Source organism: Diabrotica virgifera, chromosome 3, assembly GCF_917563875.1.
Source record: "Diabrotica virgifera virgifera chromosome 3, PGI_DIABVI_V3a".
NCBI lineage: Eukaryota > Metazoa > Arthropoda > Insecta > Coleoptera > Chrysomelidae > Diabrotica > Diabrotica virgifera.
Genome location: NC_065445.1, coordinates 91,483,227 through 91,502,420, shown reverse-complemented (window position 1 = coordinate 91,502,420; position 19,194 = coordinate 91,483,227). Strand labels below are relative to the sequence as shown.

Genomic DNA, 19,194 nt, shown 5'->3' with positions numbered 1-19,194 from the left:
GTGGACACTCAATAAGAAAGGAGTCCCTGGTGAATATGTAAAGATTGTGAGGGATATGTATGAGGGAGTAACGACTAGTGTTAGGACAGGTGTGGGAGAGACTGATAAAGGGCCTAGCCGGGTAAGATGGTGAAAAGTGCCCCCAACCCAATCTAAATTCCATATAGGCCACTTTTTAGCACATATAGAGGAACTCACTTTCTGAAATTTTTAGCCCCCTAGGTGGTCACGTGACCCCCCTAGAGCCTAATTAGGCTTTTTATGTTTTTATTTTTTATCTCAGCCGCATTAAGAGCTAACCAAAAACTTTATTTAAAAAAGTTGTAAGTTTCAAAAAGATCTATATGAAAAAATTTTTTTTTATTTTTTTGGCGGGAAATTCGAATTTTTAGAACAATTTTAAACTTTTAAATAAATCTGAAAAAAAAACTAAGACACTCGTTTTTACGAAAATTAATTATAATGTGTATTTTTGCACAATCTTTCACTCTGAATTTTTTCAGATTTTTAAAATTGGTGAAACGTACCTTTAAAAATAAAAAACCGCATTTTTTCGGTTTTTTTTTTCGTTTTTTTGATACAATTTTATACATATTTTTCCAAAAATTTAACACCGTCACTAGAATAGGTAAAAAACTGAAAAATAATTGGGATTTGCTTCATAAAAATTTTTTGTACGCCATCCATTTTCAAGATACAGGGCGTTGAAGAAAACAAAATTTTACATATTTTTTACGATTTTGCCGAAACTACTGGCAACATTGTAATAAAACTTGTAATAGTACATTGCAAACTTGCAATAGTAATTGTAATAATACAACTAAGGATTTAATATTCATCATTGGTGCGCATTGGGGTAATGGTCTGAACTTTTCAAAGAAAAAAAAGATAGTACGCCACTGACATATTTCAAATTAACAATCATTTTTGAATTCCTCGTTCAATTTGGAATAAAAAATCTATCTTCTCATTTTTTCATACGACGCGCTGTTTTGCTGCAAAAAATAAAATATCTTAACGCTTCCAAAGTATTCGAATTAATTTTGATAATGGATGTATGAGTTTATTATGTATGTAGATGTAGAAACTACTAGAAGTTCGAATACTTTGTAAGGGTTAAGATCTTTTATTTTTTGAATAAAAATGGCGCGTCGTATGAAAAAATAAGAAGATACATTTTTTGTCACAAATTTAACGAGAAATTAAAAAACGATTGTTAATTTGAAATATGTCAGTGGCGTACTATCTTTATTCTTTAAAAAGTTCAGACCATTACCCCTATGCGAGCCAATGATGAATATCAAATCATTAATTGTATGTCAAAATATGCACAATAACCAGCTCTTAAATCCCGCCAAGTTTTATTACAATGTTGCCAGTAGTTTCAGCAAAATCGTAAAAAATGTGTAAACTTTTGTTTTCTTCAACGCCCTGTATTTTGAAAATGGATGGCTTTACAAAAAATTTTTATTAAGCAAACCCCAATTATTTTTCAGTTTTTTACCTATTCTAGTGACAGTGTTACCTTTTTTGAAAAATATGTATAAAATTGTTTCAAAATACGAAAAAAAAACTGAAAAAATGCGGTTTTTTATATTTAAACGTACGTTTCACCAATTTTAAAAGTCTGAAAAAATTCAGAGTGAATGATTGTGCAAAAATACACATTATAATTAATTTTCGTAAAAACGAGTGTCTTAGTTTTTTTTTCAGAGTCATTTAAAAGTTTAAAATTATTCTAAAAATTCGAATTTCCCGCCAAAAAATTAAAAAAAAAAAATTTTCTTATAGATTTTTTTGGAACTTACAACTTTTTTTAATAAAGTTTTTGGCTAGCTCTTGATGCGCCTGAGATAAAAAATAAAAACATAAAAAGCTTAATTAGGCTCTAGGGGGGTCACGTGACCACCTAGGGGGCTACAAATTTCAGAAAGTGAGTTCCTCTATATGTGCTAAAAATTGGCCTATATGGAATTTAAATCGAGCTGGGGGCACTTTTCACCATCTTACCCGGCTAGGCCCTTTCATGTGAAAGTAGGACTGCACCAAGGTTCTGTGCTTAGTCCGTATTTATTCTCATTAGTTTTGGACCAGATAACAACGAAACTACAGGGTAACATTCCATGGTGCTTAATGTATGCTGATGATGTCGTGTTAGTAGGAAATAGTGAAAGAGACTTAGAACAAAAACTGGAAAAGTGGAGACAAGCTCTGGAGGAAAAAGGTTTAAAACTTAGTAGGACAAAAACAGAGTATTTGGAATGTTCATTTAAAGATGGAGCTACTACAAATAAAATGGTATCTTTGGATGGTGAAATGATTGTGAAAAGCAATAGTTTTAAGTACCTAGGATCGGTATTACAGAGTAATGGAGAAATAGATGGAGATGCATGCAGTAGAATTAGGGCTGGATGGATGAAGTGGAAAGAAGCGAGTGGTGTGTTGTGTGACAGAAAAATTCCAATGAAGCTGAAGGGAAAATTCTACAAAACAGCCATAAGACCGGCTATGATGTACGGAACTGAATTTTGGGCAGTGAAAAAGAAAGAGGAACAACGAATGCATGTGGCGGAAATGAGAATGCTTAGATGGATGAGTGGAGTGACAAAGAAGGATAAAATTAGAAATGAGTATATTAGGGGAAGTCTAGGTGTGGCACCAATTGATGCCAAAATGAGAGAGCATAGGTTAAGATGGTTTGGTCATGTTCAACGTCGAGACGTTAATCACCCAATACGAAGAATAGCTGAAGTGCAGATTCCTGGAAGGAGTAGGAGAGGAAGACCAAAGAAGACCTGGCGGGAGGCGATAAGGCAGGACATGTTGGTAAAGGGGATTAACATTGATATGACCCAAGACAGAATTGTGTGGAGAAATGCAATTAGGGAAGCCGACCCCGCATAGGGATAAGGCAAAGAGAATGATGATTATATAATATAATATTATATACCTAAATGTAGAAGAAAATAAGTTATAATGAGAAATTTCAAAAATAATCGTAAAAAATGTAAAAAATTATATTTTTTTATATTAGGTATTAGGTATATAATATATAATATAATATTATATTATATATACTATATATAATATACCTAATATTATATATAATATTATTTTATTTTTATATTATATAAAAAATCGTTAAAAGTATAAAACCTTGAAAAACCATAATCTCTTTAAAAAAAGTCGTACAACGTTATACAGTAGACCATTTTAAAGGTAATTGATTTCTATTCATATTATTAAGTGTACCATTGCATATACCTAAAGTAACGTAGAAAAAAGTTACAGAACAATATTTGCGAAATAACAAGGAAAATTGCCCAAAATTGCTGTGAGTGGCGAACTTTGAAAAATCATATTTCGAAAACTATAAATCCTAATTACCTCTACTAAACAGCATTTTAAAGAAGAAATATGTAGGTTTTTTTTCTGTAAAGCAATGTCTATTGTCTATACCTATACCCTCGTGGACAAAAGTTATGGGACAAAAAGCAAAATTTCTTTCTTTTGGGTTTCTTTGTGCTTTTTCTTTTGAATATATTTTTGTAAAAAAAGTATCATTGACTTTAAAAAGTGATATTTAGATAGGAAATTTAACCAGGAACAATTTTTATGTAGATATGTTTGTACCAAAAGTGCATAGAACTCACTCTAATGTAACCTGTGCCCAGGGACTAATTCACCCATTTCTCAAAAACGCACCCCTTTAAATGGTAGCACTCCGTGGTTTTTTCATATATAGATGTCCATTGACCATACGAAATACTAAAACCCCGTTAACGTTGCAGTTCCTTTTAGCTATCTTATTTTGAATATACAGTGAGCACGTAAAGGTTGGAATAAATTCATTTTCTCGAGAATGGACGATTTTGGAAAAAAATCCCGAAACAGGTCAATTTTTATTTTTAAATTACGACTTTTTGGCATATATATCATACAAGTGACGTCACTCATCTGGGCGCGATGACGTCATCAATGATTTTTTTAAATGAGAATAGGGGTCGTGTGATAGCTCATTTGAAAGGTAATTCAATTCTCTATTCAGTAATATAAATATTAACATAATTATTTATACAGGGTGTCCAAAAAAATTTTTTGGATTAAATTTATTGACATAAAAAGAAGAATGTATGTAATTTATTTATTTCAAAATACATTTTACTGCTCTCAGAAAAGAGAAAAAAATGTATATTTGAAAAATAATCATTGCTTTTCGCTTAAATTAAATGTTCAAATTGTCACGAGGCTGGTGGGTAGCTGCTTTATTGAATTTAAGCAAAAAACAATATTTATTTGCCAAAAACCCATTTTTTCTGTTTTCTGATAGCAGTAAAATGTATTTTGAATTAAATAAATTACACACATTCTTCTTTTTATGTCAATAAATTTATTTCAAAAAAAATTTTTTTGGGCACCCTGTATAAATAATTATGTTAATGTTTATATTACTGAATAAATAATTGAATTACCTTTCAAATGAGCTATCACACGACCCCTATTCTCATTTAAAAAAATTATCGATGACGTCATCAGGCCCAGATGGGTGACGTCACTAGTATGATATATACGCCAAAAAGTCGTAATTTAAAAATAAAAATTGACCTGTTTCGGGATTTTTTTTTCAAAATCGTCCGTTCTTGAGAAAATGAATTTATTCCAACCTTTACGTGCTCACTGTATAATCAATAGCCTATAAATAAGTTTAAATGAGGTTATGTGAATGTGTTACGAAACAAGTTAGATAATCCCCATAAGATTCCATAGAATAAAGTCATATTTAATATTTTGTTCCCAAACGTTGGATCAGATCCAAGACTTGAGATATCTATTTATATATTCTACTCAATATTCCACTACAAGTCTTGTAAGTCAAGTAACTGAATAATAAATGAACACAGATACAAAAATCAACCACTAGGAGGATAAAATATGTACAGCAATTTCAAGTAATTTCTATATATTTCAAGCATCTTTTATATGGTTGATAAGCAGGCTATATTGTGTATTCTTGTGTAATCTTTGTTTAAAAAAATAACCTATTTTTCAAATTGTTTAGGAGTTTTAAAATCTCTACAGCTTCATTAATATTTCTTATTCTACGGACTATACGAAGGAATGAGCTCACTAGAAATACCAGAAAAACTATGATTTGTTAAAACGACACTCACTAATACAGTCAATAAAGTCATGATAGATGTCTTTCAAATCTGTTTAACATCAATAAAGAATTAAAATACGGAGACCCCTGTCAACAAACTTATTCAACCTAGTAATAAAAAAAAAATAATAAAAGGAACCAAGATCCAGACAAGCGGCACGATTCTGAACAAAAGGCAACAGTGCATAGGTTTCGCAGATGAATCGATATTTCTGCCAGGCTCAAGCATAGAACTTCGAAAAATGTTCACAAAATTTGAAGCCTAGCAAAATATGCTCTGACTATAAATCGAGAAAAACCAAGTATATGGCAATGAAAGGAGAAAATTCAGAAGAAAATAAATGGATCACTCTAAGGACGAATGAATATAAATTTGTGAAGGTACCTTGAGGTTTTGAGTACCTTGGAGTAATAGTTATGTACATATACAGGAGGCGAAGTGAAAGAAATGGATAAACAGTTGTTGAAAGGTAGCAAAGCAGCAATGGATAAACAGTTGTTGAAAGGTAGCAAAGCAGCAGGATCATTAAATGCACTATTGAAGGCAAGTGTGTCCAGGGCAGCTAAGATTCGAACTCACAAAACAATAGTGACACCAACGGTGCTGTATGTATGTAAAGCTTGGACAATGAATCAGAAAGAAGAAAAAAGTCAGAGACTTGGGAGAGGAAAGTCTTAAGAAAAATTTTGGATGGTATAAAAGAGGCTGGCAGGGAGTGACACAGAAGAACAAACCAGGAGTTAATGGAGATGTATAAAGACGCAAAATAACAGAAAATCGGGGCACAGAGAGTTATGATGATTAAGAAATGTTTCACTAAAGCCAAAAGAAAGAAACGACCTAAGAGTTTTGTAAGCAGGAGAACAAGGGAAGAAAAGAATGGGAACAAGGAATTGGAGAGAACAAATGAAGGACAAGAAAAAGTGGAAGAAATTAGTCAAGACTATCGAAGCAATTTTCTCTATAATATGTTTATACTGTTGGTATGAAGATAAAGGATAAATCTTTATACTGTTGGTTAATTAGATATGTTAATCCTAACCACACTGTGTTCTGGAAGAAGCAACAAAATTCTTTTATTATTATGCCAAAATTGTTTATCCAAAACATAAATATTTTTAATGTGGTACTTACTATGTAGGAAGCAATCATATTTAAAGCACCTTCTACAAAATAAAGTATGGAATGAGTGGAGAGTTTGTTCTCTAGGCACTGATGCAGCATTGGGTCCATCAATATTTGGTGTACACTCTGGAGGAGCGTTGGGGTCAGTTCTTTCAGTGAGTTCCACATACCTATATAAAATGTTTTACCATGTTTATTTGTGGCGGTGATTTAAAAAGAGTGAAATTCAGTTAATTCCATGAATATAAGACTGTTTTTTATTATCGCGATAACGAATACTTCACTGTGCAACAACAAATGTTCTAATAATTATTCCAATAAAAAGGATCTACTGTAAGTTTGGATCTACTGTAAGTTTGGATCTACTATAATGTTACGCTAATAGCAAAAGACAGAGAAGGATTGTGGGAATTGCTATTATACCTATAGTTTAATTCAATAAGCGATGCAGGGCATATAAACAACGATAAATTTAACAGATAATTGTTAAAGATGTTCCAAATGAGTCTACTCGTTCCGATAAGTAACAGTATAATTATGACACTTCATTATTTTTTTCTTTTCTCGACTATTAGTGTTTATTGCATAGTAAATAAATTATTGTAATCACTGAATACATAGTAAGTGAAAAAATAGTCTGATTTGCAAAATTAATAATAATGCATGCGTACATGCAAGCAACAGTTCTTCAAGAATATTTAAAAACTAACCGAAATGTCCATCTTTATTTTGTTACTGCCGACGTCGTCGGCAACTCATACTGGTTCGGACAAGATTTAGGTAGGTATAATATTTCGGTATTGAAATTTTGTAATTTAAATCGATTTGTTAGTAAATATTTAGTCGTCTTCAAGGGCGCCCCCAGGGAGGGGCCAGGTGGGGCCATCGCCCCCCTGAGAATTTGGCGAAAGCGTGTAAAAAATATTTAGCTCTCTCTTACTTTATATTATAAAATAAATTCCATATTAATCATAATCGCTCACGAGATATGCCAGTTTAAATGTATTTTTTCTCAATCCCTTATCCCTTCTGACTGAGACGCATATGTTTGGATGGAACCGCATCGTTTTCGGTGCGCATGCCGCATGCACTGATGATGTCCGGTCTAGGCTTATCCAGTTGAGAAATGAAATAGGTGGGCTGAACGGCCGATCTGATACGTCTAGTAGTACGGTAGTGCTCACAATTTATATACTGTTATTCATAGAACTTATATTAACGTGTTAAAAGTGTTTTTTGTGCAACGTGTAAGTATTATATAATATACTTTATTTCTCACTTTACCTTAAATAAAATAGGCTTATTTTTAGAAAAATAAAAGAAAATAAAGAAAACTTCATGCAGAAAGTAATTGATTTATTTGCGATGGACACCAGAAGAATTCAATTATTATTTAAGTAACATTTTACTGACACTAACCGTGTTGCGTTTTAAACAGCAAAACAATTTTTCTTGTATTTTTTGTTTCAATGCCCTTTGCCCCCCTGAGGAAATATCCTGTGGGCGCCCTTGGTCGTCTTTATGGTTAAAAGACAATTATGTTTATGCTGTTAATGTTGAATTAGCAATTATTTGTTGTGCGATTTAAAACTACTTGTCCATAAAGTAACGCATAAATTCATTATTTCGTAAACAGGCCATTTTACCGAAAAATCCCGAAACAGGTCGATTTTATTTTCAAATTACGATTTTTTGACATATATATCATACTAATGACGTCATTCATCTGGGCGTGATGACGTTATCGATGATTTTTTTAAATGAGAATAGGGGTCATGTAATAGCTCATTATTTGAAAAGGTATTTAATTCTCTAATCAGTAATATCAACATCAACATAATTATTTATACAGGGTGTCCAAATTTTTTTAAATTAAATTAATAGACAAAAAGATGAATGTATGTAATTTGTTTAATTCTAAATACCTTTAATTGCTTTCAGAAAACATAAAAATGTTTTATTTAAAAAATAAGCCTTGATTTTCGCTTAAACGAAATGTTCAAATTTCCAAGAGGCAGGTGGGTGACAGCTTTAACATTGAATTAAACAGAAAAGCAATATTTATTTGTCCAATAAACACGTTTGCCTATTTTCTGACAATAGTAAAACGTATTTTGAATTAAATAAATTACATGCATTCTTCTTTTTGTCTAAATTAATTTAATTTAATAATTTTTTTAACACCCTGTATAAATAATTATGTTAATGTTTATACTAATAAATAGAGAATTGAATACCCTTTCAAATGAGCTATCACATGTTCCTATTCTTATTTAAAAAATCACCGATTACGTCATCAAGCCCAGATGGATGACGTCACTACATAGTATGATATATATTCCAAAAAATTGTAATTTAAAAATAAAAATCGACCTGTTTCGAGATTTTTCGTTAAAGTCGCCGGTTTACGAAATAATGAATTTATGCGTCACTTTATCGACGCACTGTATACATTTTATCTGTATAACGACTGTATTTATACGTGATTCTGATTCTGCTGATAAATTGGTTGAAAATACATGGAGTCCCTCTCGAAAACGAAGTATGTAAAAGAAGCTCTCATAGCGTTTAAGTCATTTTAATCATAATAAAGAAATCATTTTAAATGTGGAAGACAAGAAAATCCCGGGTTAGTGGTTGAAGATATTGTGAAAAAGTGGCCAATAAAGTTAGAGTTTGTGATAGAAGATGTTTACAGTGACAACAGTAGTACAAACAACTAAGTATTTCAAAAATTAAAAATAAAACATATTTTTTGTACATAAAATTGTTGGCAAAAAAATAAATTCTTGGTTTTTTCGCCCTGTATAAATGGTTCCTATTATCGGATATGAACTAAAACAATCAGGCTCTTTGTCGAGCACTTTTGCAAAATTAAAATATAAATTTCGTATTTTATAAGATAATATATATTCTGACTAAACAAAAAGATAATTCTAAATGCGACCCTGTTGAAGGCCTAACGTGGTAATGTTTACATCGCCCTGCATCGCTTATTGAATTAGACTTTAGATACAAAATCAAAAGAAATAGGGCTAAAAATTAATCTGGCAAAAACTAAATATTTAACCAACGAATTTTTAAATTTACTGAGGATTTACTAATTAATTGAGGATATAACTCTGGACAATAACAATGTAGAAAAGGTAGAGTCATTTATATACTTGGATGAAAAATTTAACTGTCAAAACTTAAACTAAAGGTTGATTTAAATAAAAGATGTTCTTTACGAAACAAGATTACAAACACTGTTTAAATCACACTTACCAAATACTTTAAAGGTAAAAAACCTTCAATCAGTATGTATTGCTAGTTCTGACATATAGAAATGAAACATGAGCTTTTAACAACAACATAATCCACAAACTTCGAGTGACTCGGAGAGCTATGGAACAGAAAATGCTCAATATTAAGCTCAGTGATCGCAAAACCAATGAAGAAATAAAAATACGATCAAAAGTAACAGATGTAACCCAAAAGATTGGCATGTTAAAATAGAACTGGGCAGTACACATAAGAAGAATGTAACACAACCATTGAACGAAGCGAATTATTGAATGGTAACCAAGAGCAAATAAGAGAAGTAGAGCAGAACTCAAACCATATGGACTGTTGAAACTAATGGCTGGCCACAAATGGATGCACAAAACAACAAACAGCAATAAATGCATACACCTAGGCTTACATCTGACGATGGATGGAATAGCTGTTGATGTTTTTTTTTATGTTGTGATTGGCAGTGTATAAAGAATCCTCTTAATGTGTTTCAATGATTATTGAACATGTCAACTGTATCTTACATGACTATGAGGTACTATACTCAGTTTTTAAACCAGGAGTAATTCAAATTTACCACAATGTAATGCTTGTTTGTAGTTGGTCTAACCTTAGGCAAGTTTGCTCCACTCTTATGAAATTTTGACACTAATGACATTTACTAGTTACATGTATATTTTTTGTGTTTTCTGCGTTATTCCTTTAATTTCTAGATTTTTAGTCTTCTTTTATATCAAAAAGTTGTTTTTACAACTCTTTAATAATGTATTTGTTAAAAATAATATTTATGGATTACCGTTGAAGGCCGACATGATCAACCAAAAAAGAATATGTATTTGGTGATTCTTCTAGTGAGTTTCTTGAGTGTGAATCTGTCTTTTTAATTTACTCCTCCTGGTTTAAAAACAAAGCATAGATCGATGAGGGGTAAACAATTTTTGGAGGTAAACAACAAAGTGACAAAAGGGAACAAAAATTGAATGTGAATTTGACACTAAATACAGGGTGTCCAAAAACACTCTTCACAAAAGAACTACTAATTCTGAATGTTATTTATGTTAATTTGACATTAAAATATTCATGCCAAATGATAGGGTTCATTCCACTAAATAAAGATACAGAATGCTATCAGTTAAAAGACCATTGTTTTGAAGATATTTGAATTAAACCATGTTACGACACCATCTTTAAAGAGGTATATCTCCCTTTGAGAGCATTTTTAGATAAGGTGATTTATGTCAAAACGAAATTAAATAAATTTCAGAAATTGTAGTTTTCTTTTGTGAAGAGAGTTTTTGGACCCCCTGTATGTAGTACAAAAATGTTATCATACTTACTGCTAATATTTTATATATTTTTTTTAATTTCAACTTACTTATCTCTTAGTTCTTCCGGACCACCTTTATCAGGAAACTGAGATGAAATAGATTGAAAAATAACAAAAGTGGGAAAGTCCATATCATCTTTTTTCTTGTCTTTTGTTTCTTCTACTTTTTCTTTCTTTTCTTTGTCCTTTTCTTTCTCCTTTTCCTTCTCTTCTTTCTTTTTCTCTCCTTTATCCCCTTTATCCTTTTCCTGGTAATTAACCAATGCATGGACTAGCTCCACAAACAATTCATCATCTATAAAACCTGATTCTCGATCACCATGTACCTTCCCATCATAGTTTTTGATAAGTTCCTCTATAAATGTACCATCTTGATCCAAAATTTCATCTCCCATGTAAGGAATATTATGCAATACAGTCTCATCCTCCACCATAAAATTTTGCTGTATTGGCGCCCAAGTGTACATGGTTGGAATAGGTGTTACTGCGTTCATTATTTTAATGGTAGTCACCTGTATATCCCCTAAAATGATTTTATAGATTTATTATAAGAATAAAATTTTATTCCATGTAAATTAGTATTTAACTAAACTTATGATACAAATAAGATCTATGAAAGAATGATACGCTCTATGTATAGATGCTCTAAATAATGTAAGAACAGCACAAAAGGTAGCAGTGAAATTTTGGAAATATGTATGTTAAAATTATTTTTGGAGCAGAAGTTATTTGGAATTATATTATGAGGAGGAGGACTTATTGATATATTCGTCTGAGTATTTGGGAAACCTGCTCTCTGTGTTCACTTTGACAAGTTTTAAAACATTAATTATTGTGAATAATGTCACTGAATGTTTAATTTTAAATTTGCGTAACAACAATGTATATCTGGTGCTCTACTTGATGACAGGTAATTGTCAAAAATTATTATTGTTGCAATTTTGATTTTTGTATGTATCTATTGGTCAAAATCTATATGAATGAAATAATCCATGAAATGCAGTACAGTAAGGAAAATATTGTGGAAAATATGTTATAGCTAGATAGAGTAGAAAGCAACTGGAACTGTACACATTTGTATTTATTTTTTATATTTATTTATTTATACGGGCAAGCCCAATTCGGTAATACATTAATAAGATATTGATAATTACAGTGTTGAATATATAAGAATAAAATGAGAGAGTACAAAACATTTAAAAAGACATGACAAAGTAAAATAATTACAAAACATTAATTACTAACAAATAACAAGGTTATGACATTGCTAAATATTTAATTTGGTTAAATGGTTCTTAAAAACATCAACAGAGTTACCAAAAAGTAAAAGGTCACCTAGGGAGTTAGCAAGTCTTAGTGTTCTAGGAACAAAAGTAAAATATGAGTAATTATATCTATGAAAAGAAATATGAAAGGTTTGAATTTGTCTTGTTGATCGTGGTGGAACAAACAACAATATTTTAGCAAGGAGTTCAGGGCAGTAATATATGCCATTGATAATATTAAACAATACTGTAAGATCTTTACGCTTCCTACGGACATCCAGAGGAGAGATATTCAAAAATCGTTCCATATCTGTATAATTATAATTGATGTGTTTTTTGAACCCAATATATCTAAGAAAATTATGTTGAACACTATCAAGTTTGTTCTTGAGGTGTAAATAATGTGGGGACCAAACTGGAGAACAGTAGTCAAGGTGCGTCCTGACTAAAGAACAATAGAGCATTTTAATAGCGAACACGTTCGTGAAATCACGAGTTGTCCTTTTAACAAAGCCAAGCATTTTCATGGATCTTTGAGTAATACTGTTGATGTGATGGTTAAAGCTCAGAGAGGAATCAAGAACAACACCTAAATCTTTAATTGAGTCTACCGTATCCAATAATTGATCATTTATGGTATAATTAAATACTGATAAATGATGATTCCGACAAAACCGGATAATGTGACACTTGTTGACATTCAAATCCATCCCATTATCAAGACACCAGTTGGCTAAATTATCTAAATCTGATTGCAATGATATTGCATCATCTTGATTATTAATGATTTGATAACATTTAAGATCATCAGCGAATAAGAGAGCAGAAGTGTTAGAGAAGCAGGTGACGATGTCGTTAATATACAGGTTAAACAAAAGTGGACCCAAATGAGAGCCCTGAGGTACACCAGAGGTTACTAGAAAAGTGTTGGAGTAATGATGATTAACCCTAACCTGCTGTGTTCTATTTGTTAGGTAACTGCCCAACCACTTCAACACAGAACCTTCTATGCCATATAATTTGAGCTTATGTAACAAAAGATCATGGTTCACCCTATCAAAAGCCTTGGAGAAGTCAGTATACACTGAATCAATCTGCAACCCCCTCTCCAAAGCTTCAGACAAGGTATCAACATAAAGCAACAAACTAAGTTCTGCTGATTTACCACAAGAAAATCCGAACTGTTGAGAATTTAGTATCCAAGAGCAGTCATAATTAAGGTAATCAGTAACAATACTCTCAAATACCTTGGGAATTGTGCCGAGAATAGAAATAGGACGATAATTTGTTATGTCAGCTTTATTACCTGCTTTGTAAATTGGAGTGACATAGGATAGTTTCCAAAAGTCAGGAAATTCCCCCAACTGAAGGGATTTATTAAAAATATGATAAAGCGGCCGAGACAGAATAAAAGAGAATCGTTTGAGAAAAATGGGAGAAATACCATCTGGCCCAGGTCCCTTATTGACATTAAGAGTTGAAAGTTTTTCGTATATTTTTGAAATTGGTATAATATAGGAAGATACACAGACCTTAGACTGTATTAAATTGTCATTATGCTTAAGACTTTTATTACTAAAAACTGAAGAGAAATGGCTAGCAAATAAATTTGCAATATCGTTGCCATTAGAGGCTAGTGTATTGTTGAGTGACATTGAGACAGGCATACTATTATTTTCTTTCTTACTGTTTACAAATTTCCAAAAATTTTTGGATTAGCTTGGATCGAAATCTCAGTTGAATGTATATAATTAGCATAACAATTTTTTGATAAAATTTTGCACTGAGCTCTAAGTTGACTAAAACTTGCATAATTCCCAGGAGACCTGTTACTCTTGTAAATTAAATGGGCAGTCTTTTTGTCACGTATTAATTGTGTAAGTTCACTAGAATACCAACCAGGAAATTTCTTTGTACAAACTTTTTTCAATGGTACATACATATTAAGCACACAGTAAAGAATATCATAGAAAGTACCTATCATCTCGGAAAGTTCTTTATCACTTATAAGACTGTCCCAATCAATTGCTTCTAAGTATTGATAAATGCAAGGAAGATTAGCTTTATGAAAATCATAGTAGTAAATGTAATTGTGTTTCACAGAATCATTAATGTACAGCTGGTTCCTAAAGAAAACTGATACGACTCTTAGTAACATTTGATCATTTTGAGCAGTGTATTTGATTGGTCTGACATTACATTATACCTATTTATTATGACAGACAAATAATAAAATAAACAACCAAACAACAAACAACATATGTTAATTCATAAATTGTAATAATTATTATGGTCTAAATAGAATATTAAGAAATAATAGTAAGAAATAATATTAATAGAAATATTAAGCTTATTTTTTTGCTGTAGTTCGGTACCTGACGTGATGCTGATGCTTTAATTCTGCTCCAAGTTGTTGCCTTTCTTCCCGGAAACTGTGATATAATTCTGGCAGTTTTCGCATCTTCAAAAGGATTCTCTTCTAATCTCTCAAAAAGCGTACGATCTTCATGAGCGGTAGATATTTTTGGTGTTCCAGAACCTTGCTTTCTTTCGAGAGTTTCTTGTTCTCTCCATCTTTTATTAATATTAAAAACTGTTGTTCTGGTTACGTTAAAATGGTTCGCTACAGCAGATAGTGATCTTCTAATTTCGTTACAATTCTTGCTTTTAGTTCTTTGCTAGCATGCGGAGCCATTTTTTGAGGTTGAACAGAATAAGTTATGTTGTTCTGAAACTATTTCCTTGTGGCATTTTTATAATTAACTATTTAGATTAGTTAGTTAATTAGAATAAGTTATCTGACAAATTTTAAGATTTGGCAGTGACAGTGACAGTATGTAAATAATAAGTATTTATCCTTTAAAATACACTGCTCAATTTTCTACAAAATACGCTTTAAAAGTCGTATCAGGTTTTTTGGAACCAGCTGAACATATCTGGACCTAGGAGGTAAACTACACTATGTTATTTCAAGCAATTGTGTTTACCATGTGTTTGCAACAAAGTTTAGGGTACTTAGAATGTTATAAAAATCTGATTTATCCCATAATTGTTTTGAGAGACAATATGACCATATTTTAATGATAATATATAACCAATATGTATAATCTAGTGATGTAACGAATGCCATTTTTTGAACATTCGCGAATACGAATGCGAATGCGAATATTTGCTACCGACATTCGCGAATGCGGATGCCAATGCGAATATTCAGTTTTTTTAAAATTTTGTTTGTATTTTTGCAATGTTTCCTAAAGTTTTAATGAGAAGTTAATTGATATTTAGTTTAAATCAATCTGAATCTTAAGCTTTATTACATAATAACAAATAGTAAAATAACATGAAGGCTGATAATGTTATTATACGAGTTTAAGTTACCTTTTGTTAATAAAAAAGAATGTGTGTGTACTTTGTACGCACGTAAGAAATTATACATTCTATTCTATTCTATGATTTCAACGAAATCTATATACTTTAAACAGTTTATTTATATTTTATTTAAATATTAAACTAATTTTAATACTTACTACTTTCCAAAAAATTTTATTAAAACAATAACAAAAATTTTAAAAAATAAAAGAATAAAACACACGCAAGTACATTGAAACATAAAACAAAGAAATAATTTCTGAACAAGAATTGTTGACAAAAATTTTAACTAAATGCGTATTTTCTGAAAAAAAATATAATAAACATACTTACAATCATAAAATGTATAAAAAAAAATAAAAATTTGCATTGGGGATTGAACTTGCGTTTATCAGGTTGTTAGATTTTGAACTCACCACATGCAGAATTTGGCTACCGAGACATTTATTTATTTATTTATACGGGCAAGCCCAATTCGGTAATACATTAATAAGATATTGATAATTACAGTGTTGAATATATAAGAATAAAATGAGAGAGTACAAAACATTTAAAAAGACATGACAAAGTAAAATAATTACAAAACATTAATTACTAACAAATAACAAGGTTATGACATTGCTAAATATTTAATTTGGTTAAATGGTTCTTAAAAACATCAACAGAGTTACCAAAAAGTAAAAGGTCACCTAGGGAGTTAGCAAGTCTTAGTGTTCTAGGAACAAAAGTAAAATATGAGTAATTATATCTATGAAAAGAAATATGAAAGGTTTGAATTTGTCTTGTTGATCGTGGTGGAACAAACAACAATATTTTAGCAAGGAGTTCAGGGCAGTAATATATGCCATTGATAATATTAAACAATACTGTGAGATCTTTACGCTTCCTACGGACATCCAGAGAAGAGATATTCAAAAATCGTTCCATATCTGTATAATTATAATTGATGTGTTTTTTGAACCCAATATATCTAAGAAAATTATGTTGAACACTATCAAGTTTGTTCTTGAGGTGTAAATAATGTGGGGACCAAACTGGAGAACAGTAGTCAAGGTGCGTCCTGACTAAAGAACAATAGAGCATTTTAATAGTGAACACGTTCGTGAAATCACATATGAATGATGTGGGAAGATATAGCAACTAAATGTTTTAAACTTTTTTGGCAGTTGCTTATTCTCTTAGTTTAATCAAATAAGTTTGATTCTTATGAAGTTAAAATAGTAAAATACAACAAAATATAGGCTAAAAAAGAAATATATTTAGATGAAGATTGGTAGAAATTTTGTTGGTAATCAAATTATGTAAATCAAAGCATTACCTACTAGCTAGGTACATTTTCCAAATAGGTATGTAATTTTTTATTACAATATGTACTGAAACATTTACAATTAGGTACGTAACTATTTAAAAAGTCACTACAATAATTATAAACTTGCTTTTTGTCTCTGTCCTCACAACAATAAAAACTAATATACACACAATTTGTTTACCCATATATTGACATATGATAAATAACCGACATATTGAACAATTGTTGACAGGTCATTGTAATTACCCAATCAGATGACGTATAATGTTTAAGCTGCGCCCAGGACCAAGACTTTTGATGAATTCACGCACATGTAAATTTACTCCCAACGCGCCTAAAGAAGTATAACTTCAAAAAAAGATAAGATTTGAATAGATTTTGATTTTATTAACCTAATATTATCCTCAAATTTTTTTTTCTTCCGGTGTTCATATTTGCAAAACATTCGCATAAATCTAGCTAATACGAATGCAAATGCAAATATTCAAAAATATGTGAATATTCGCGAATGCGAATGCGAATATGAATATTCGTTACATCACTAGTATAATCCAACTAATAACATAAGTGGATTAAAAAAACCTATTTAAAAAAATATCATGTCGACATAGTGTAGTTTACCTCTGAGGTCCAGATATTATCACTAATACTGATAGCAAGTTCACAGAAACATTGAAGATATGGGGAGTCCGGGAGACTTACCAGACGGGAGAGTTAAACCACCTTTTAAAATTCAACTTAAATTTTGCTCTAACAAAACATCAAGGTCTTTGGTGGCGCGAGTGATGCCAATAACAAGCATACCATCATTTTTTACAGTGGCCTGTTCATTTGGATGTTAGGTTCAGAAAGGTGTTTTCTGCTGAGGACTAAATTCTATTGCTTTTTGTAGTTTTGAGATTGCAGCAGCGTTTATAGAGGTAAGTATTGCTTTTTATTACTATTGTATTGCCTGACTATTGTAGTTTGACGTGTGATTCTTTTCTGTGTGTGTTCTTACGTGTGAAAAGTGTTTCTTTTCTAAGATCGATTTTTTTTGGTGCATCCAAAACAAAATCCAAAAGAAAAGATGGCAAAGAAAGAGTGTTGCTTATCAGCCGACTGAAAGTAATTATTGAGACTAATTCATGATACCAAATGATTAGTACAGGTATATAATTCAAGCAAAAGGTTAAGAAAGACCACAAAGTTTATTTAAAGAAATGTTAAATCAAATTTTGGTGAAAAGTTTAATGATTATGTAAACTACAGAATGTTTGAGAATATGTTGAAATTTTGTACAATAAGAAGAGCAATGAATAATGGTGTTTCTTTATAATTTAATTTCATTTTGTGATCTTTTGGTTAATATAATATCTGTTTTAAGCTACAAATTGATTTTATTTTCCCCTTCAAAAAGCAATGTTCAACTCTCACCACACCCTGATTCAAGTCCCCCTGTGGGTGGGGAGAGTTGACCCATATCCCATTTTTCATTCAAATATGTGCAACATAATATTTTAGTTGTATAATATCAAATAAGTAATTCTGTGGTTCAAAGGAAAAGGGGCATAAGTCACCTAGTTAGTCATTTTTAGGATTTGCCAATATTAGCAAAAGAGTAAATATGAGCTATGCGCGCACTAAATATTTCAAAATAACAATATATATAAAGCCTTTCTTACCAGAGTAAGGATGATTTATTAATCAATCTTCTTTTGTGATATTTGTGTAATATTGTACTTTTTGAATTATTATTATTTTTTATTAGTTTTGTGACATGTGTCTCTTTAGCAGGTTAACACATTATTGTTATCCATACTTAAGCCCCTCTTTTATTGTGAGTGGGTAAATAAAAGAGAGGTTTTTTTAATTACTTATTTGGAAATTTTGTTATTATTAAAAGATATTATTTAAACATATCGTCCGAATCACAAACATAATCTACATCACTAACATTGTTGCCGTCTGTTAAATTTTCATAAAATGCATGGCATTCTGAATCTATTAAATTCAAAATACTTAGTAAATCTTTCTTTTTCTCTCTACTTATGCTCAAGAGCTCAAGGGTCTGGTGTAGCACCTTTCGGGTTGCAATGGAACCTTCGATTTTTCCCTTTGGCAAAATGAAATGCACTTAAATGGCGCTTCTTGTTTTAGGGATGTTTTGTACTTAACCCGCCGTTACACGCGTCTTCTATTGTGACGTGGTTGCACGCGTATGAGCGTCGCCCTCACCTACATAAATTCGACTTATTTCGAGGAATAATGAATGTCAACATGTATAAATATAAAATGGTTTGTACTCACATATTATAGAAAGTCTCGTAAACCAATTTTTTTTTTATTAATTTAACAAAACAAAAGTAAAAATAATATAAA

At 31.0% G+C, this 19,194-nt stretch overlaps 1 protein-coding gene across 1 annotated transcript in view; it reads right to left on the bottom strand.

Annotated features, from left to right (window-relative positions):
* Positions 1 to 19,194, bottom strand: part of LOC114329981 (histone-lysine N-methyltransferase E(z)) — a 106,722-nt gene that overhangs the window by 83,955 nt on the left and 3,573 nt on the right. Inside the window, exons 2-3 of the mRNA XM_028279276.2 lie at positions 10,939 to 11,413; positions 6,297 to 6,457 (exon numbers count right to left, since the gene is read on the bottom strand). Of these exons, the coding sequence (XP_028135077.1) occupies positions 6,297 to 6,457; positions 10,939 to 11,413 (636 nt within the window). The remainder of the gene's footprint in view (positions 1 to 6,296; positions 6,458 to 10,938; positions 11,414 to 19,194) is intronic.